This window comes from Oncorhynchus clarkii, chromosome 13 (genome assembly GCF_045791955.1).
Source record: "Oncorhynchus clarkii lewisi isolate Uvic-CL-2024 chromosome 13, UVic_Ocla_1.0, whole genome shotgun sequence".
Lineage (NCBI taxonomy): Eukaryota > Metazoa > Chordata > Actinopteri > Salmoniformes > Salmonidae > Oncorhynchus > Oncorhynchus clarkii.
In genome coordinates this window covers 10,158,033-10,180,230 of record NC_092159.1, presented here as the reverse complement: position 1 = coordinate 10,180,230, position 22,198 = coordinate 10,158,033, and the positions used below count along the sequence as shown (strand labels likewise).

At 45.8% G+C, this 22,198-nt stretch overlaps 2 protein-coding genes across 3 annotated transcripts in view; one reads left to right on the top strand and one right to left on the bottom strand.

Annotated features, from left to right (window-relative positions):
- Window positions 1–1,072: 1,072 nt before the first annotated feature.
- LOC139424367 (ectonucleoside triphosphate diphosphohydrolase 7-like) lies at window positions 1,073–16,938 on the bottom strand. 2 transcript variants are annotated; one of them, XM_071176114.1, is made up of 13 exons: window positions 16,790–16,938; window positions 15,145–15,245; window positions 13,515–13,694; window positions 12,982–13,187; window positions 11,720–11,870; window positions 11,466–11,569; window positions 11,166–11,225; window positions 8,755–8,906; window positions 8,172–8,338; window positions 4,390–4,714; window positions 3,795–3,880; window positions 3,074–3,235; window positions 1,073–2,991 (listed from the first exon to the last, which is right to left on the bottom strand). In XM_071176114.1, the coding sequence occupies exons 2-13, from the start codon at window positions 15,150–15,152 to the stop codon at window positions 2,775–2,777; spliced, it is 1,818 nt and encodes a 605-aa protein (XP_071032215.1). In that variant the 5' UTR covers window positions 15,153–15,245; window positions 16,790–16,938; the 3' UTR covers window positions 1,073–2,774. The 2 variants fall into 2 exon arrangements, with proteins under 2 accessions (XP_071032215.1, XP_071032216.1); XM_071176115.1 differs by having other exon boundaries at window positions 8,755–8,903.
- Window positions 16,939–17,555: 617 nt separating this feature from the next.
- Window positions 17,556–22,198, top strand: part of LOC139424366 (mitoferrin-2-like) — an 18,133-nt gene continuing 13,490 nt past the window's right edge. The window contains exon 1 of the mRNA XM_071176113.1: window positions 17,556–18,105. Within this exon, the coding sequence (XP_071032214.1) occupies window positions 17,761–18,105 (345 nt within the window). The 5' untranslated portion in view covers window positions 17,556–17,760. The remainder of the gene's footprint in view (window positions 18,106–22,198) is intronic.

Genomic DNA, 22,198 nt, shown 5'->3' with positions numbered 1-22,198 from the left:
TAAGACCCCATTCAAATGCTGCACTGACAAGAGGTCAAACCGAGGGAAGGTATAAGACCCCATTCAAATGCTGCACTGACAGGTCAAACCGAGGGAAGGTATTAGACCCCATTCAAATGCTGCACTGACAGGTCAAACCGAGGGAAGGTATAAGACCCCATTCAAATGCTGCACTGACAGGTCAAACCGAGGGAAGGTATAAGACCCCATTCAAATGCTGCACTGACAGGTCAAACCGAGGGAAGGTATAAGACCCCATTCAAATGCTGCACTGACAAGAGGTCAAACCGAGGGAAGGTATAAGACCCCATTCAAATGCTGCACTGACAAGAGGTCAAACCGAGGGAAGGTATAAGACCCCATTAAAATGCTGCACTGACAAGAGGTCAAACCGAGGGAAGGTATAAGACCCCATTCAAATGCTGCACTGACAGGTCAAACCGAGGGAAGGTATAAGACCCCATTCAAATGCTGCACTGACAAGAGGTCAAACCGAGGGAAGGTATAAGACCCCATTCAAATGCTGCACTGACAAGAGGTCAAACCGAGGGAAGGTATAAGACCCCATTCAAATGCTGCACTGACAAGAGGTCAAACCGAGGGAAGGTATAAGACCCCATTCAAATGCTGCACTGACAAGAGGTCAAACCGAGGGAAGGTATAAGACCCCATTCAAATGCTGCCCTGACAGGTCAAACCGAGGGAAGGTATAAGACCCCATTCAAATGCTGCACTGACAAGAGGTCAAACCGAGGGAAGGTATTAGACCCCATTCAAATGCTGCACTGACAAGAGGTCAAACCGAGGGAAGGTATTAGACCCCATTCAAATGCTGCCCTGACAGGTCAAACCGAGGGAAGGTATAAGACCCCATTCAAATGCTGCCCTGACAGGTCAAACCGAGGGAAGGTATTAGACCCCATTCAAATGCTGCCCTGAAGGTTTCAGCCGGAGAAAGAGTCCAAAGCGAAAAGGAAGTGTGATGAATTGACATTAAAATCACTGACGCTACACTTCCACTTGCACTGTGACGACTCAAATTCTACAGCTTCAAAATAACAAGATAGCTCCTTTGATTAGCAATTCAATGCATCTCATTTAACAACAGCAATACCTCCCAACATTATCAAGAGGAGTAGAGCAGACTGATAGTGATGTCTGATTGGATATTTACAGTACAGGGCAGGTGAGGAGCTGGTGGGTAACTAACATTGACAGTCTGACATAGACCCATCGTAACACACAACTTGGGAGTTCAGTTGTGTGTGTGTGTGTATGTGTGTACCACAGTTCAACACAATGCAATCAGAAGGCATCAACTTCAATCCATTAAACACTGACAACCCGTTTCACTCCTAGTTTGTCATCAACATAACTGGCTCAGAACAATCTGTTCCCAGCACCAACACAAACAGTTTAAAAACGTTAAGGACATTCAATGAACCCCTGTAATAAATGTTTTGAGAAGGGAAAGGTGATACCTAGTCAGTGGTCCCAGTCATTCAACTGAAATGTCTTCCACATTTAACCCAACCCCTCTGAATCAGAGAGGTACGGGTGGGCTGCCTTAATCGACATCCACGTCTTTCGGCGCCTGTGGAACAGTGAGTTAACTGCCTTGTTCAGGGGCAGAACGACAGATTTTTCCCTTGTCAGCTCGGGGATTCGATCAAGCAACCTTTCGGTTACTGGCCCAACGCTGTAACCCACTAGGCTACCTGCCACCCCATGTTTGATTCCTCATTGTAGTTTTTCAATACAAAAGCATTCCCACAGTGGGATTATTAAGGAATTAATGCACTTCCTGTTTGTGAGATTTACAGGAAGTATACTGGTCAGATAGAAACTATCATCATGGTTACAATACTGTCCAAAACAGACAATCATAGAGGCACCCTTTTCATCAAAGAGTAGCTAGAAGTTACCACTAACCACAGATACAGGGTCAGATTTTATTTGCATCCCCCTCATGGTTAAGGTTAGGATTAGGAGTAGGTTACTTGATTCTAGATCTGTGGTTAAGGGCAACTTCAGCCTCAAACGTCAAGCTTCACCTTCCTTCACACAAAAAGGCCAACACAGTGGTCCCTCTGCAACAGTGAATTATCTACAATAGAAATAGAATGGCTCGGTCCTCAGGCTTTCACCTGTTGGGATTCTCCTGTTTCGTTGTTTTAACGATCTAGTTCTCCCTTCATGATGTTTCGCCCACATCCTGCAATTCTCCTCCCCCTTTTGAAGGTTCCAGTTCCATGGCCCCTCCTACTTATGTTTACATCAACACTCTAGGTCAGAGGTTACTATAAATAGTGATTTGGACCTTGGTTGATATTTTCTGTTTTACGAGGATGCTCACGGTCAGGTCAACGTTGATATCTGTATCTGGGGTGTAAAGATTTGTAAAAAGCGGCAGTGTCCAGCACCCCCGTAATTAAAACCGTTGTATGATGACGTTGCTATTGCATTTCTAGCCAATAGTCAACGTTATGATTCAGCGTGACTAAGCTGGTCCTAGATCATTGTCCCAACAGGGCGTTGGTCCCAGTCAAGGTCATGATTTGCGGGTTGATAATCTGATCCTAGATCAGTGCCTCTTAACAAATAGAGCACCAGTCAAGCCTACAACTCAGAGGGTGAAAGGTTGATCCTAGAGCTGTGCATACCAGGCTATGAACACCAGTTACTGAGAGCATCTCGACTCATCCTAGATCAGTAACCCCCCCACACCCAAGGCCTCAGGTCAAGAAAGATTCAGAGTCTAAACTGATCCTGGATCAGGCCAGAAGAGCCTCCCCCTCCTCCACCCAGAGCAGGTCCAGGGCCTCTGCCTGCCTCTGTTCTCGCTGGTGGATCCTGCGGAGGCGGAGGATGTACAGCAGAATGGCCAGCAGGACCACCAGGATACAGGCAAAAAACAGGTAGTGGTTGTAGACGAAGGAGGAACGCAGCCAGTTGGAGTGGCCCTGTTTAAATGACTCTGCCTGGAGGTCCCTGTTAGAGAGGAGAGAGAGAGATGGATTAATAACAGACAGACACACAGACAGACAGACACACACAAGAAGTGCCTACTGACCTGAGAGGCAGGAAGCGTGTCTTAAACAGGATGGCTCCCAGGGTCCACTGCACCTCCTTGTCATAGACCAGCTGAGCAGTCTTCAGGCTGGGGTAGTCCTTAGGGAACCTGAAGCCTGAGTGGAGAACCTGGAACATCCAGGCTGACTTAAAACACTGGTACCTGGACAGGGAGAGAGGTGGTTGATGAGGTGAGGTATGCTGAGGTAAGGTATGCACAATACGCATTCCATTTTTATTAGATAGGCATTTCCAGACAGATGGTAGTAGATGAATATCTATTAGACATATTGAGTACAGCGGTAGACTGGTTAACTGGGGTTACAGATGAATATCTATTAGACATATTGAGTACAGCGGTAGACTGGGTAACTGGGTTTACAGATGGTAGTAGATGAATATCTATTAGACATATTGAGTACAGTGGTAGACTGGGTAACTGGGGTTAATTATGAATATCTATTAGACATTGAGTACAGTGGTAGACTGGGTTACAGATGAATATCTATTAGACATATTGAGCACAGTGGTAGACTGGGTAACTGGGGTTACAGATGAATGTCTATTAGACATTGAGTACAGTGGTAGACTGGGTTACAGATGAATATCTATTAGACATATTGAGTACAGTGGTAGACTGGTAACTGGGGTTACAGATGAATATCTATTAGACATATTGAGTACAGAGGTAGACTGGGTAACTGGGTTGAAGGGTTTCTTACTTCAGTCTGGAGGAGTCTGCTTGTTTAGAGAACAGCTTGCTGTCCAGACGCTTGGTGAGTGTTGACCACTTGGTGGCACAATAGTCCTGCAGACAGACAGACAGGAGAGAACGGAGTTACCTCCTGGAAAGATCTCTTGGCGATATAAGAGCTTAAAAGACAGCCTGTTCCCAGATCTGTTTGTGCTATCGTTCCAACTCCTCGTCATGCCAAACCTGACAAGGAGTGGCGTGACAGCCTGTTCCCAGATCTGTTTGTGCTATCGTTCCAACTCCTCGTCATGCCAAACCTGACAAGGAGTGGCGTAACGACACAAACAGACTGGCACCAGGCTAACTTGAAGAGAATGACAAAAGTAATTTTCTTGCCTTTCACAAAACCAATATTTTCCCTTAGATTTCTTAGGCAGTAAGAAAAAAAAAAGGCATCTTCAAATGATTTTTTTTTGTTGAAACCAGACTTAAAATAAATAAATAAAAATTGGGAACAAGAGGGCTAAGTGAGGAGAAACCTAACCTGCCTAGGTAATGACAGAGGAAACCCAGGTCTAGAATATCTGATCATGATAAGTTCTAGAATGATGAGCTGTGGTTACCGTGGCAGCCTTGGAGTACTTAGCGCTGTCGTACGGTCCCCCCATCCTCAGTACATCCTCGGTGCAGTAGAAGAACTCAGAGAAGCCGTAGAACTCTGAGTTGCTGTAGTCGATGGGGGCCTGGTACACCCCCCTGGGGGATCCCATGGTGCCGTTGTGGAGACCCAGGAAAGGCCTGACTGCCCCCTGGCACCGCGCCCAGTCCCCCTGCCCTCTCAGGTGGACCGCACGGCCGTCCCGACGCACCACGTCTGATAGGCCGACAGGGAGGCATGGGTCCGCAAGGGGTGTGGCTTCCATCATGCCTGTCTGATCGCCTGTCAGCCTGGAGGACAACCAGGAAGTGACACGAAGGAAGGGATAGTCAGTTGATCAATCAATCATTGAGTTCTCAGACTCAAGGTGTTGAGATGAAATTGTAGGAAGGTGATGAATTTAAGAATGTGACCCTCTGTTTATGCAAGTGTGAATGTGTCTGTATATGCGTGTGCCTTGTGTATGTATGTATGCATGTATGTACAGTGCCTTTGGTAAGTATTCAGACCCCTTGACTTTTTCCAAATTGTTACATTAGACTTATTCTAATTTTTATTATTTTTTAAACTCAGCAATCTACACACAATACCCCATAATGACAAAGTGAAAACAGGTTAAGAAATGTTTGCAAATGTATTAAAAATAAAAAACAGAAATACCTTATTCACATAAAAGTATTCAGACCCTTTGCTATGAGACTCGAAATTGAGCTCAGGTGCATCCTGCTTCCATTGATCATAATTTAGATGTTTCTACAACTTGATTAGAGTCCACCTGTGGTAAATTAAATTGATTGGACATGATTTGGAAAGGCTCAAACCTGTCTATATAAAGGTCCCACAGTTGACAGTGTATGTCAGAGCAAAAACCAAGACATGAGGTCCAAGGAATTGCCAGCAGAGCTCCGAGAAAGGATTGTGTCGAGTCACAGATCTGGGGAAGGGTACCAACATTTTTTTTGCAGCATTGAAGGTCCCCAAAAACCCAGTGGCTTCCATCATTCTCAAAATGGAAGAAACGTAGAAACACCAAGGCTCTTCCTAGAGCTGGCCTCCCCGCCAAACTAAGCAACCGGGGGAGAAAGGCCTTGGTCAGGGAGGTGACCAAGAACTCTAGAGTTCCTCTCTGGAGATGGGAGAACCTTCCCGAAGGACAACCATCTCTGCAGCACTCCACCAATCAGGCATTTATAGTAGACTGGCTAGACGGAAGTCACTCCTCAGTAGCCCACTTGGAGTTTGCCAAAAGGCACCTAAAGACTCTCTAGACCATGAGAAACAAGATTATCTGGTCTGATGAAACCAAGATTGAACTTTTCAGCATGAATGCCAAGCGTCACATCTGGAGGAAACATGGCACCATCCCTACGGTGAAGCATGGTGGTGGCAGCATCATGCTGTCGGGATGTTTTTCAGCAGCAGGGACTGGGAGACCAGTCAGGATCAAGGCAAAGATAAACAGAGAAAAGTACAGAGAGATCCTTAATGAAAACCTGCTCCAGAGCACTCAGGACCTCAGACTGGGGCGAAGTTTCACCTTCCAACAGGACAACGAGTGGCGCAGTGGTCTAAGACACCGCATCTCAGTTCAAGAGGAGTCACTGCAGTACCGGGTTCAAATCCAGGCTGCATCATATCCGGCCGTGATTGGGAGTCCCATAGGGCAGCTTCGTCTGGGTTTGGCCGGGGTAGGTCAGCGTCGTCTGGGTTTGGCCGGGGTAGGTCATCATTGTAAATAAGAATTTGTTCTTAACTGACTTAACTGACTGAGTTAAATAAAGGTTAAATAAAAACGACCCTGAGCACACAGTCAAGACAAAGCAGGAGTGGCTTCTGGACAAGTCTCTGAATGTCCTTGAGTGGCCCAGCCAGAGTTCAGACTTGAACCCGATCATCTCTGGAGAGACCTGAAAATAGCTGCGCAACAACGCTGACAACCTGACAGAGCTTGAGAGGATCTGCAGAGAAGAATGGGAGAAACTCCCATTTGTGCCGAGCTTGTAGAGTCATACCCAAGAAGGCTGTAATTGCTGCCAAAGGTGCTTCAACAAAGTACTGAGTAAAGGGTCTGAATACTTATTCAATGTGATATGTTTTTTTATTTTTTACAGTGGTAGAAAAAGTACCCAATTGTCATACTTAAGTAGAAGTAAAGAAAACTTCATAGAAAATGACTCAAGTAAAAGTTCAGTCAACCAGTAAAATTCTACTTGAGGAAAAGTCTCAAATTATTTGGTTTTAAATATACTTAAGTATCAAAAGTAAAAACATAAATCATTTCAGATTCCTTATATTAAGCATACCAGAGAAGCACCATTTTCTTTCTTTAAGGATAGCCAGGGGCACACTCCAACACTCAGACATCATTTACAAATGAAGCATTTGTGTTTAGTGAGTCCGTCAGATCAGAGGCAGTAGGGATGACCAGGGATGTTCTCTGTTTAGTGAGTCCTCCAGATCAGAGACAGTAGGGAGGACCAGGGATGTTCTCTGTTTAGTGAGTCCTCCAGATCAGAGGCAGTAGGGAGGACCAGGGATGTTCTCTGTTTAGTGAGTCCGTCAGATCAGAGGCAGTAGGGATGACCAGGGATGTTCTCTGTTTAGTGAGTCCTCCAGATCAGAGGCAGTAGGGATGACCAGGGATGTTCTCTGTTTAGTGAGTCCGTCAGATCAGAGGCAGTAGGGATGACCAGGGATGTTCTCTGTTTAGTGAGTCCTCCAGATCAGAGGCAGTAGGGAGGACCAGGGATGTTCTCTGTTTAGTGAGTCCTCCAGATCAGAGGCAGTAGGGAGGACCAGGGATGTTCTCTGTTTAGTGAGTCCTCCAGATCAGAGGCAGTAGGGATGACCAGGGATGTTCTCTGTTTAGTGAGTCCTCCAGATCAGAGGCAGTAGGGAGGACCAGGGATGTTCTCTGTTTAGTGAGTCCTCCAGATCAGAGGCAGTAGGGAGGACCAGGGATGTTCTCTGTTTAGTGAGTCCTCCAGATCAGAGGCAGTAGGGAGGACCAGGGATGTTCTCTGTTTAGTGAGTCCTCCAGATCAGAGGCAGTAGGGAGGACCAGGGATGTTCTCTGTTTAGTGAGTCCGCCAGATCAGAGGCAGTAGGGAGGACCAGGGATGTTCTCTGTTTAGTGAGTCCTCCAGATCAGAGGCAGTAGGGATGACCAGGGATGTTCTCTGTTTAGTGAGTCCTCCAGATCAGAGGCAGTAGGGAGGACCAGGGATGTTCTCTGTTTAGTGAGTCCTCCAGATCAGAGGCAGTAGGGAGGACCAGGGATGTTCTCTGTTTAGTGAGTCCTCCAGATCAGAGGCAGTAGGGAGGACCAGGGATGTTCTCTTGATTAGTGTGTGAATTGGACCATTTTCTAAATGTAATGAATACTTTTGGATGTCAGGGAAAATGTTTGGAGTAAAAAGTACATTATTTTCTTTAGAAATGTAGTGAAATAAAAGTGTAAGTAGTTTAAAAATGTAAATAGTAGAGTAAAGTACAGACACCCCAAAAAACGACTTAAGTTGTACTTTAAAGTATCTTTACTTACGTACTTTACACCACTGGTTTTTTATAACTTAGCAAACATTTCTAAAAACCTGTTGGCGTTATCATTATGGGGTATTGTGTGTAGATTGATGAAGAAAAAAAGCCAAGGGGTCTGAACAGGCACTGTGTGTGTGTGTGTGTGTGTGTGTGTGTGTGTGTGTCTCGCACTCTCTGCGTCCGTGTGTGTGTCCCTGCCGGTCCTACCTGTTCTTGGTGATGGTGGAGTTGACCAGCTGGTCTTCGTAGCGCTGTCGAGCCATGTTCCCCCCGAAGCCCAGGAACGTGGTGACATATACACGGTAGACGTGCTGCGTGTGCTCTGAATCACAGCCCAGGTTAAACTCTGCCAGCAGGCTCTTACCCGACTCCTCCTGTAGAGGGAGACAGAGAACCACATACATGCTAAATGCTAAACTGGCCCACGATCAGTAGCAACTACCCTACTCCTTGAATAATAGCTTTGTAAAGATCTTGCCGTTATTATTATTTGCGATAAATGGGAGATTCATAAAGGCACCAAATGGAAGAATTCACGTGGAAACAGGGAAGGACTACCTGAATGTGTCCAATAAGAAATGCTCATGTTCTTTTGTCCGTTACAAAACGTTTCTCTATGGTGTGCCCTAATGAATACGACCCTGGTGTGGAGAATCAGGACGCAGACATTATCTCCAATACATGGTGTGGTTTACTAAACCCTAACATCAGGCCTACCAGTATACACAACAGCCAGTCATACCACACAAATACAATGAGAATATGAGCGCTCAGCTGGATCCTTCCTTACCTGTTCAGGTGAACTGAAGTGGACCGCGCTAGGCACCTCATAGGCTATCTGCAGCGAGGCTCCGCCCATGTCCATGATGCCCACTGTACGCCGCCGGCTAATTGGGTGATGGTTCTGTGACCCTGTAGTGACCTCCACCATTGCATCATCTTCTAGGAAAATGGAGAATTGAGTGTCAGGTCAACGATGGGTAACCAACAGTCTGTTCAAAAATGCATGTCCATATACACAAACCCCGGCATCACCCTTTGGCAAACAAGCCATCAGATGCTGTCAAATCTGGTTCATCATCATAATTAACTAGTCGGATTCAGTCTTTTACGATTATCATGTCACACTGCGCAATGTTACCAAATAAAAATACTGATCATCCTGGCCAGATTTGACAACTTGCTTCAGTTCTGGATTTGATCTGCGCATGTGAGTGAAGTGAGTCAGTGAAAACTGAAAGGGAGAACCGGGACGAAAGGAACGCTGTTTTTTCCCTAATTACTCAGAGATCGACAGAGCCAAAGACACCATATTTTATGACACACAACTTATACATGTCCTCTACCATTAGCAACGGTAATAGCACTTCTAGGGTAAATGAGTTGAAATGAAATAGACAAGAGAACACAGAACTACGGCAACGTTACTTTTGTACCTGCCAACAGAGAGGGATGAACACAGCTTTGGGATGGAAACAACAGCTGGCGAGAAGTGCACATTATCTACAGTATCGCCATGGTCCTAGTTTGTCATGCTCGTTACTTTCAACAAATGTACCATCAGTCATCATTTCATCTTTGTGTCAATTTGAATAATTAATGCTATAGGCTCGTAATTTATGAAAATTAACCAACCACAATACTAAACATGGGACTAAAATGGATCACATAATATTAACCATCATTTTCTCATCTCACTTTAATGGTACATAGTAGGAGATGTTGTTCACAATAATCACTGACTATTCATGATTAGCTCTACCAATCAGGTGCGCTGCAGCGGTCCTTGTCAGGCGCTTCTCGTGTCTTGATAGAATAAACGACTTCATTCTCTTCACAAAACGGCAAAATCATCCTGCTCATCACATTTCCAAGGCTTGACAGAAGATAACTGACCACCAGAATATATATAAGATATATTTTTAACCACTAACCTGCCGATAAAAGTTTGAAAAGATGATCTGTCAAGTCAATTGATTAAGGCAGAATTGTAATGATGTCATATCATTTGCAAACATTCCGTCACATGTCAATGTTTTTCTGACATTATAAAAGCAATATGAACTAGAGGGAAATGAGACAATGGCCCCGTGCTTAGAAGTTGAGTTGATTTTATTCCAGGTCATCAGTTTACATTGTGTTACTTTGGTCCCACCCTTCTCTCCTGTAACTTCTCCCAGGCGTACACACAAGACTAGCTAGCATGATACTTGGAACCTGTGATGTCATTTAGTCACTAGATTGATGAAGAAAAATAAATATGTTTGGAACCGTAAAACTCCTAAACAACTCCACAGCCGGAAAACACTTCCGGGTCGGTATTTTTAAACGTCACTCAAAACCACTTTTTGTTAATAACTCGGCAAAACATGTTCGGACCGGGCTGTTTTTTTCCTCTGAACATGCGGACTTTACCACGTCGTTCTAAATTCTGTGTTATCTGAGCAAATGGGTGCGTTACTTTCACCCTGGCTCTCCCCCTATGCATCTTAGAAATACTTTTCACATACAAACTTTATATGTCCGAACTCAGAATCAAATAGGCTTCCCCAAAATAACATGGTCACTGTGGTAGAACGTTTATTTTGATTGATAAATGCTGAAAATGGCCATCAGGTAGCCTGATTTCAGATGTGTCCATGTAAACAGGATGATCAGGAAAACCGTTCTTCTTGCAGCGCATGTAGGCTAAACGTTTAGATCAAACTATTATATTCATCTGAACATTCACAATAACCGTGTTGTGTGCATACTCCGTGCCGGCCGCGTTCCTATTGGTCAGTCACCGGGATCGGCTCGTAACACCAGCCACACTATACGATAAAGGCAAATCAATTCTGACACTGCTAGAACTTTGTCAGAGCCTACGACCGCACGTGGCGTTACTCACTAGACCCGGTCGCACTGAATGAGCCAAGACGGACGATAATCGTTTACAACCTAAGAATTTGCCCACGACGTGGACATTTGGTTTGGGACGGCAAAATGGTGTCATAACATGGCTCAAAATGGTCGTTTGCGAAGGCCTTAACCTAGCCTTGAGACATGGGTATAGCCGCCATGTACGGCATCTAACGCCCTATAAAATGGTGGCTAGCGACATGTTTCAGGCCTACAGCTAAGCCATAACAAAATCCAGCCTCATCCTTTGCAGTGGACAAACAAGCGACATCATCAACGAAGCCATAACCTCACACTCACCGTACTCTGCATGGTCAAAGCGTCCCAACACAAAGTTAATACCAATCCATGCATACACACCTGTGGGCAGAAAGGCAGTGTTAACATTAACGCCACAAAGCACACAGAGGACAGGTGCAGTATATTAGTTCAATTACACCATTTGGCCTTTTCACACCAATATATACACATTCAGCAGACACTTTTATCCAAAGCCACTTAGTGGTGCATGCAGTTTATGTTTGGGTGATCCCAGGAACCGACCAGTGTCTAGGTATAACTGCACCATATTCCCATCAGGCTCACAGCTCTCTGTCTCACCTTCCTGTTTCCCAGAGATCACCTCTGCATGGGAGCTGGAGAACAGGAAGTCAAACTCCACTGGAACATCTCTTACCAAGTCCTCCAGGATAGCAGCCTGCTGACTGGGGAGAAAAACACTTTTTAAACCACTGTTAGAGATGTATAAATCAATGCTCTAAACCTCCCACAGATCTCTAGGGGGGGGATCCTGTGCTTGACCCCCTGCTGACCGTTGGACCCTGACAAAGTGGAGGTGGAGGGCTGAGGCCTACCTCTCAGGCAGCAGTCTCATGCCAGCAGTACAGAGGATATAGAGAGGAGTCTCCTTGTGTTTCTTCCTGGGGACATGGGTGGCAGCGAAGGAAAGGAGGGGGTGGAGGTAGTCACTGGCCTTGGCTGGGCTCAGCGCCATGGTGGAAATACCTGGAGAGGAAAGGGGAGAAAGGAAGGAGAGAGAGAAAAGCGAGAGAGGTTAGCGATAGCTGAGTTGAGGACGAGGCAGTGGCCTTGCCATGGCTCAGCGCCATGATGGAAATACAGAGCGAGAGAGCGAGAGAGAGGCAGATTCACTATTTCTCTGGCAATTCTACAGTTCATTTAGTGGGAACAAAGCAGCTGTTAACTGCTTAGCAATTGTGGTCCCACTCAGTCCCCGGTCCCACTCAGTCCCCGGTCCCACTCAGTCCCACTCAGTCCCAGTGTTCAGGTATCAGGCCAATAGGGGGTAATGGAAAGAATGTTGCGATAAGGAGCAGGTTGAGGACATGTGGCCTGACAACATGGGAAAACAGGTAGAAACCCTCCACACTGTATGACAACAACTAACTTCTTCTGGGGTGCCACGCCCCTACATGGTGAACATGTAGGTAACTCCCAAAATAAAAAGGAAAGACATGAGTAAATGAGGGACACAAAGTATACTGAAAGCAGGTGCTTTCCACCCAAGTGTGGTTCCTGAGTTAATTAAGCAATTAACAACCCATCATGCTTAGGGTCATGTAGAAAAACACCCAGTTGCTCATTATTTTGGCTACCATGGCTAGAACAAGAGGATCTCAGGGACATTGAAAAAGGGGTCCAAAAGGAGCTTAGTGCGTTGAAAGTGTGTGTGTTCAGATCTCAACCCAATTGAACACTTATGGGAGATTCTTGGGCTGCACCTGAGACAGCATTTTCCACCACTACCCAAAACATCAAATGAAGGAATTTCTAATGGAAGATCCCTCTAGTAAAGTTCCAGACACAGATTGTAGAATCTGTTCTGGCAGTTGTAACGGCTCAACGCCCTACTAAGACACTTTCTGTTGGCGCTTCCTGTATTTTGGCAGTTACCGGTAACTAGCTACTTACTGTATGTTAGCTCTCCCTATACCAGAGGTAAAGAGGTAGAGGGGCATCTGACAGAGTAAAGACAAATCGTTTCTGCTGTAATGTGGCAACGGCATTGGAGAGGATAACATCCTTTTCTCCTGGTCATTCAACAGTTACATTGTTCTCCCCCACCCCCACTCTTTCCTCACCTAACCCCCCTCACCAGGTTTGATCTTCTTGACCACAGGGTGGCGGTCGTGGTCCCTCATCTGCCTGATGTCCAGCAGGGTGTGGAGGTTTCCATGGTGGGGGGGCCAGTAGTACACATACACCCTGGAGCCACTGCTGCCGCAGTCCACCACGATCCCATAGTTTAGAGCTGCGTTGGTGACATCAGTCGCCTCCATGGTCTCCACAGATGAGAGGTATCTAGGGGTGATAGCGGGAGATGGAGAGAGAAACATGTTAGACACCATACACTATGAATGCAGAGTCTGGGTTGACTTAGTAGTAGTGCAGTGCAAACACTTTGCCTGGTGTGTGTGTGTGTGTGTGTGTGTGTGTGTGTGTGTGTGTGTGTGTGTGTGTGTGTGTGTGTGTGTGTGTGTGTGTGTGTGTGTGTGTGTGTGTGTGTGTGTGTGTGTGTGTGTGTGTGTGTGTGTGTGTGTGTGTGTGTGTTTTTGTGTGTGTGTGCCTGTTTGTCTCTCGCTCTCTCTTTGTCATTCTGTCTGTCCGTTCATCTGACGTCTCACTCACTTGTTGACGTGTCCCCTGTGGCGCTGGGGCCCCCAGAGCTCAGTCTGGTAGACCCCCAAGAAAACCAGGGCAGAGCAGGTGAGGAACACCAGGAAGAAGGCCCTTTGCCTGGGCACACAACCCAGAGACAGCAAGGACACACTGCAGTACCAGGAGGCTGGCAGGCATGAGAAAGTGATCCTGGAGGAGGAGGTTTGCATTACTTTCATAGATATAGCCTACTACAACATAACGCATAGACACGCACAGTTATTACTTTACTAGTTCTGTATAACATAACACTGTGGTAACATTTCAATCAATCATAAACATTAGACCTCTTCACCTAAACACATGCTGAAGTTCACATCCTGCCATCACGTGAACACAGCAGTCCAGTTAGTGTTGCCTCGTGGTCCTTCTGAAGAACAACCAGTTTGTGGTCCAGATGTTGTCCTTTGAAAACACTATTATACCAGTGTGCCGATTCACTTTTTGTTCTATTTTTTTTTAATCCTCTCTGATCCATCACCTGGGAAGAGTGTTTATGGACACACCACCCCCGGTCCAGCTCTCCAGACACACCACCCCCGGTCCAGCTCTCCAGACACACCACCCCCGGTCCAGCTCTCCAGACACACCACCCCCGGTCCAGCTCTCCAGACACACCACCCCCGGTCCAGCTCTCCAGACACACCACCCCCGGTCCAGCTCTCCAGACACACCACCCCCGGTCCAGCTCTCCAGACACACCACCCCCGGTCCAGCTCTCCAGACACACCACCCCCGGTCCAGCTCTCCAGACACACCACCCCCGGTCCAGCTCTCCAGACACACCACCCCCGGTCCAGCTCTCCAGACACACCACCCCCGGTCCAGCTCTCCAGACACACCACCCCCGGTCCAGCTCTCCAGACACACCACCCCCGGTCCAGCTCTCCAGACACACCACCCCCGGTCCAGCTCTCCAGACACACCACCCCCGGTCCAGCTCTCCAGACACACCACCCCCGGTCCAGCTCTCCAGACACACCACCCCCGGTCCAGCTCACCAGACACACCACCCCCGGTCCAGCTCTCCAGACACACCACCCCCGGTCCAGCTCTCCAGACACACCACCCCCGGTCCAGCTCACCAGACACACCACCCCCGGTCCAGCTCTCCAGACACACCACCCCCGGTCCAGCTCTCCAGACACACCACCCCCGGTCCAGCTCTCCAGACACACCACCCCCGGTCCAGCTCTCCAGACACACCACCCCCGGTCCAGCTCTCCAGACACAGCACCCCCGGTCCAGCTCTCCAGACACAGCACCCCCGGTCCAGCTCTCCAGACACACCACCCCCGGTCCAGCTCTCCAGACACACCACCCCCGGTCCAGCTCTCCAGACACACCACCCCCGGTCCAGCTCTCCAGACACACCACCCCCGGTCCAGCTCTCCAGATACACCACCCCTGGTCCAGCTCTCCAGACACACCACCCCTGGTCCAGCTCTCCAGACACACCACCCCTGGTCCAGCTCTAGACACACCACCCCTGGTCCAGCTCTAGACATATCCCTGTATTTCGATGGATGGTTATCCTACGCGGGTGGAGATTCGAGCTAGATTGGCTAATAATACAACCCACAAATAAAGAGTGTGTTACCTTGCCATATGTCCAAGCAGCAAGACCTAGCAGCAGAGTTATCTGGCTGTCACCTCCTCATGGTTGGGAACGTACTACGTGGACCCAGGTGTTGCTTTCCCCTGGTGATATGGAGAGAAGGACATAGAGATAGTCACGTCGGAAGAAAAGTAGCTAGGCCTATCATTCGTAAATCACAGAGGCACCAAGGAACAGCCAAGTAGCTAGATGTGTTGAGTTCAAAGCAGTGTCAACAGGAATAGATACAGTACATTCATGTGCAATAGAAACGCACCCTCCTACCTCTGCACAGACTGGTCTCATAGACTAGACGTAACATAGTAAACAAAAATCCGGGCAACTCAAATTAGTATATGTTACGTTTGGCATGGTCACATAAGGAAAAAATGAAGAGAGTGTGGTTGGTCAGGGTGGGCGTAGAACGCGAACTTCTAACAACCCAAAGGTTGCGTGTTCGAATCTCATCACGGACAACTCCTTTCTTGACGTTAACATGTAGGCTCACTTTTTGTGAACAGTCCCATCAGAAGTCAGAATGTTGAAAAAATTAATTTGAATGTACATTACCTGTTGTCCGCTGATGTATCCTTATGTAGAAGGTAATCTGAGGCTAAATATGTACAAAGTAGTGTTATTAACTAGACTTTCCGTACGCTGGTCTGTATATCAGTTAGTATTTTCAATGCAGACGCAATTCGCACGCAACTTGCACAAAATGTCAACAATGGCCGAATGTCAAGCACAGACCGAATGTTGTCCCGCGCAATCAGCTGGCAAATTTCACAAGCACTTCCAGCTGAGTGTGAGGGAATGTGCTTTGGTCTATGTTTACGTTACATTCGGCTACTGTTACATTTTTGTGCATCACATGAAATGCGTCAGGAGATGGAAAATACACATGACAGAACCTACCAGTGCCGCAAAACAATTGTATTTTATTTATTTAACAATACTTTACTGTGTACATTTGATCCCCACTACTTTCCGACAAAAGGACAACGTGTAAGTAACCTCAGATACATGTTTTATCAACATTCTGGCCTGTAGAGACTATGGAGTCTTTTTTACAGCGACTTCTTTCAAACTGAATATCCATGGAGAAACCCGGGCAACAGTTTGATGTTTAGGCAACCTTGCAAGTACTTACTACCATTAGCTACTTTGCATGTTAGCTAACCCTTCCACTTACCATTTAACTTTACGCCTAACCCTAACTTCTAGCCTAGCTAACGTTAGCCACCTAGCTAACGAATTGCAATTCGTAACATATCATACGAAATGGATGATGGGCATCCACACATTAATACATCCCCCCCACATGTTACGTCTACCCCTGAGTCCAGGTTGCTCTGCCAACGAGTTAATATATTATTTAAACAGTGTTTTACGTTATGCAAGATGTATTACTTGCCAGTAAATTGTTAGCTCTACAAGCTAAACTAATCTCAATTCACCCACTGACTGCAATTTAACAAATAATGAATATGTGGCCTGTGCAGAGAATTTGTATTAACATAGCGATTTGGATTGACTAAAACTAGAACAACAATACTGATAACTAACCGGCTTCCGGTGAATGTTACAGCTGTAGCCAGGTGGCTAGATATAGTCATACATTGTGACATTGTCACCGTTCCAAACTCACTTTGATACAAATTAACACTGTCCGTCACGTCATACCAGTCGTTTTAATCACGGGTGGATCCTACCCCCGAGTCACAGATTAACGACAAAAATCAATTTTCTTCGAACGAGATTAATCTTTATACAGCAAAATAAAATAAAAAGCTTTAAATCCATCAGATGACGTACCTTCCGGTAGCCGACGTGGACACGTCACGGAACACGTCGCTGTCCAATGTGCTGAATGATGCCCCCGTGTGGTGCGTGCGATTTGTACATTCATGTTTGACCAATGCATATTGATATTGGTCAGTTTAAAATCTATAGCTGTTGTGTATCTTTTGATGTATATTATTTATCTGCATACATTTACATTCTTGCATTGCTTCCATTGCATGCACAGTGAGCCTGTCATGCATCATTTCAAGCAGTAATTTCACAGTAGACAGAACAGTGATGACCTTCGAAGCCAATGTTGGGGACACATTTTAATATAACTAAACCCAATGAGCAGTAAGCGCCGATGCATGTCATTTGAATCAAATGATTGACCTTGGTGGTGATTACACACACCCTGGATTCGGAAACAACTACAGTAAAACATGTGACTGCTGTGGTTACCAAAATGGAGATTATAAAATTGTCACTGCCAGCCTTCCACATCCCTCCCCTTTGGTCTATTCCCGCCTTATTTTATGAATAATTACACTGCAAATCAGCCAATCGCTGGGATTCATTCCATATTTCATAATGTTTGACCGGTGAAATACACAATCATGTAACCGTTTCCGGCGTGACTCACTGACAAGCCCTCTCCAGTCCGCCAAGTGCATTATTCCCCTTGCCGACTTTAGCCTCCCCTTGAGCCAGTGTCGGTCTGGTGGGGCCCGTTATCGGCTGGAGCTATCCTCGACAACCCTCAAGAGATTGGCGGCGAAAGTGTCGAAACCGAGGAATAACCGCGCAGCTTGGACTTTACTATATCGTATCTGCATGGAAGCGAATGGTTTCGTGTCCAGGCGGGTGGACACACCAAGCGTCGATGCCGGGGTTGCTGCTGGAGCTGCAGGGGCAGACATTCGATGGCTCGGCGGGAGGATTTTGGATGCTACGGAGGGGTTTGTTGGTGGTCTGTCACCGCCACGGATAACAGCGGAACCGGACTTTACTGCGGTGTTGCAACTTCGAGCAGCCCCAGAGCCCACGGTGGCTGCTACGGAGACCGAAATAGACTACGAGGGGCTCCCCCAGGGTGTAGCCACCAGTACACACATGTTAGCCGGCGCCGTGGCTGGCATCATGGAACACTGCCTAATGTATCCCATCGACTGTGTTAAGGTAAAAGAACAAAGGTTAAATAAAAAAAACTATAAAAAACTAACTAGTCAACATTAATGAATTAGTCTTTAGCCAGGCGCTTGATTGCTAATATGTAGCTACGCTTGTAGCGTCAGTTACCGGTGTCTGAGGCTAGTTAGCTGTTCACAATTATTCCAGAATGGAAAGGGGAGGAATAGTTAGCTAACTAATTGTGTAGATACAGCACGTCTGCACACAAGTGTTGCTAAAATAACACATATACACATTCCCCGGTGACATGTACGTTGTCAGAGGAGCCACCAGCAGTTGTTTAAATTGCTAACTAAGTTAGTTTGTTAGCTAACGGTGTTATTCAGAATCTCAGCCGTTGTTGACATACATCCCGTTGGTAGGCCCAAGCCTGAGCTCGAGTAGGTTGCTAACTAGCGAAGGTGAAAGTGACATGTCGCCAAATAATGATCTAGGCTGCTCGTTTGTTATTTTTAAAATGTAGTCGTACTTTTAAGCCAAGGTTAATCATTACTCGCGTTAGTTAGCTGACCGACAGGAGAGGAACCAAGTATCACACAAAGTGCTCTTATGTACCCATGTAGGGCCTAGTTAGTTGTACACACTTGCCTCACACTGTATACATTCCTAGTCTCCAAACTATAATGCATTGAAGCTTGTCAATCGAACTATATGACACAGGTTTGTTTTGTAGCAGTAATACTAGCTAAAAGCTATAAAGGAACATAGTTGTTATGGCTGTCATCAAATCCATATTTGTATCCAAGCTAGGCTAGATCATTGCATAATCACCACTTTGTTTCATAATCCACAAGGAGAAGGGAAAGTATTTGGTTAGTGTTGGTTAAAGTGTATGTTGGTCACAAGGCCCTGGATTGGAGATACTCAATAGACTCCTCTGTCTACTCACTGATGTCAGCTGGGCTGCTGTTGTTGCACATGATTACAAGCTTTTACTTGAGTTATTACCGCTGGAGGGTTCGCTGAAACAGAACTGCAGATACATGTAGCTATTTTATAGAATGGATGCCATTGATTCTCAACTCAACATGGAGTTTTTGGTTCATCCTATGCCCTATTTGCATAGCTAGGTTGTGTATCTGAACTTTGTCCAGCCACTGACTGATCCAACTAGATTGAGTTTAAACAGGGTTTGGCACCTGTTGGCTGTCCTCACCCCTGATCTCTCACCACCTGGACAGATTAATAGGTTGTAGGGTGAGAATGAGAACCTCAACTGAACACCTATAACCTCTGTTACCTTATAATCCCGCCCCATACGATCATGATACACACATACCCGTTGGTCTAGAATACCTAGTGTTTTCAGAAAGAACATGGAGTAGCCAGCCAGATAGAAAAAGTAACAAGGCAGGCTCCCCCGGGCTCGGGGTGCTAAGCTTTTTATTTCTGCCTACTTTGGTGGCCTCTAGTACTGTACATTCTAATGCTAGAATGTATTTTCAACCAGCAACTATCATGAAATAACTTCATCAGTTGCTGTACAATATGATGTAAAACACAGGGAAACAAAATATTTTGACTGCACTGGCCCTTTAATAAAGAATCCTGTAAGAGTCTGACTTCCACAGGCTTCAAGCTTCCACCCCTGTGCTGTACAACCATGGTACACCCATACATACCCTTTGGTCTAGAATACCCCTGTCCTGTGCAACCATGGTACACCCATACATACCCTTTGGTCTAGAATACCCCTGTCCTGTGCAACCATGGTACACCCATACATACCCTTTGGTCTAGAATACCACTGTCCCATACTACCACTGTATACCGTGGTCTCTGCTTTTGGCTCTGGGCAGTCTGCTTTAAATCAGTTATTAATGGCTGAAAGCTTTGGAGCCCTGGCCGACCATAAGGCCCGTCATTTACAGTGCCTTCAGGAATAATTCATACCCCTTGGTTCATTCCACATTTTGTTGTTAGACTGAATTCAAAATGTATTTAATCATTTTATTCTCACCCATTTACACACAATACCCCATATTGACAAAGTGAAACATGTTCTTAGAGATGTTTGCAAATTTATTGAAAATGAAATGCATAAATATCTCATTTACATAAGTAGTCACACCACTGAGTCAATAAATGTTAGACTGACATTTGGCTGTAATTACAGCTGTGTGTCTTTCTGGGTAAGTCTCTAAAAGCATGTATTATTAAAAACTTTTCCAGCTCAGTCAAATTGGTTGTTTATCATTGCTAGACAGCCATTTTCAAGACTTGCCATAGATTTTCAAGATGATTTTTAAGTCAAAACTGTAACTAGGCCACTCAGGAACATTCTATATCATCTTGGTAAGCAACTCCAGTGTATATTTGGCCTTGTGTTTTAGGTTATTGTCCTGCTGAAAGGTGAATTGGTCTCTCAGCAGACTGAATCAGGTTTTCCTATAGGTTATTGCTTGTACTTAGCTCTATTCAGCTTTAGCTTTATCCCCCCAAAAACTCCCTGTTCCTTGCCGATGACAAGCATACCCATAACATGATGTAGCCACCACCATGCTTGAAAATAATAAGTGGTACTCAGTGAGGGATGTGTTGTGATGGATTTGCCCCAAACGTAACACTTTTTATATTATGGACATACAGTTAATTTCATTGCCACATTTTTGTGGAGTTTTACTTTAGTGTCTTGTTGCAAACAGGATGCATATTTTGGATTATTTTTTAAATTCTGTACAGGCATCCTTCTTTTCACTCTGTCATTTCGTTTAGTATTGTGGAGTAACTACAAGTTTGTTGATCCATCTTCAGTTTTCTCCCATCACAGCCGTTAAACTCTGCACCTGTTTTAAAGTCACCGTTGGCCTCATGGTGAAATCCCTGAGCGGTTTCCTTCCTCTCCGGCAACTGAGAAGGAAGTATCTTTGTAATGACTGGGTCTACTGATACATCATCCAAAGTGTAATTAACAACTTCACCAGGCTCAAAAGGATATTCAATGTCTGCTTCTTTTTTTTCTTTTTCCCATCTACCAATAGGTGCCCTTGTTTGCGAGGCATTGGAAAACCTCCCTGGTCTTTGTGGTTGAATCAGTGTTTGAAATTCACTGCTCGACTGAGGGACCTTACACCTGTATGTGTGGGGTACAGAGATGAGGTAGTCTTTCAGAAATCACGTTAAACACTATTATGCACATTGTTTAAGTCCTTGTAACTTTATTATGTGACTGAAGCACATTTTTACTCCTTAATGTATTGTGGCTTGTCATAACAAAGGGTTTGAATACTTATTCACTTGACATTTCAGCGTTTCGTTTTTGAGTCATTTGTAAACTTTTCAAAAATATTTCCACTTTTACATTATGGGATATTGTGTGTGTCGGCCAGTGACACAACATCTACATTTGAATCGATTTTAAGTTGAGGATGTAGTACAACAAAATGTGTGAAAAGTCCAGGGGTGTGAATACTGTCTGAAGGCAAGGCACTGTATTTTCACTGTTCTGACCTTTTCAGAATCAATCTTGACTGTTGCACACTTTCCTGTCACTCATTTACTAGGGACATGTTTCAAGTCATTGGGTTGTTGTAAGGCTGATACTGGTGTTCATGGGATAGTTAGACTACCACTTCCTCATTTGATCTGGTTGATTTCCCAGCCCGGAGTCCTGCCTTGTTGAAACGGTGCTCTGACAGATAAAGGAACTTGTGTTGGCGCTCCTTCCTTCCCATCTCTCGCTGTTTCCTCCATAGATTTTCAAAATAACCATTTCCTCATTGCTGCTGGGACCTTTTTACAAGGTGTGTCACTGTCTCTCTGTGTCTCAAATGGCAGTGTATTCCTTTTGTAGTGCCATAGGACTCTGGTCAAAGATAGTGCACTATTCAGGGTACAGGGTGCTGTAACGCCGGCCTGTGGGTGCCATTTAGGACACAGTCACCCTGTTCTGAGCTGAGGAGCAGTTTCTCTTCACTGCCCGCCCCTTTGAATACGACCCAGGACTTCTAAAGGGCCTTTAGCTAGAAGACAGGTCTGCCTGTTATCTAGCTTGGCACCGTACCAGTTGGCCTGTGGGTGCCGTAACGCCGGCCCGTGGGTGCCGTAACGCCGGCCCGTGGGTGCCGTGACGCCGGCCCGT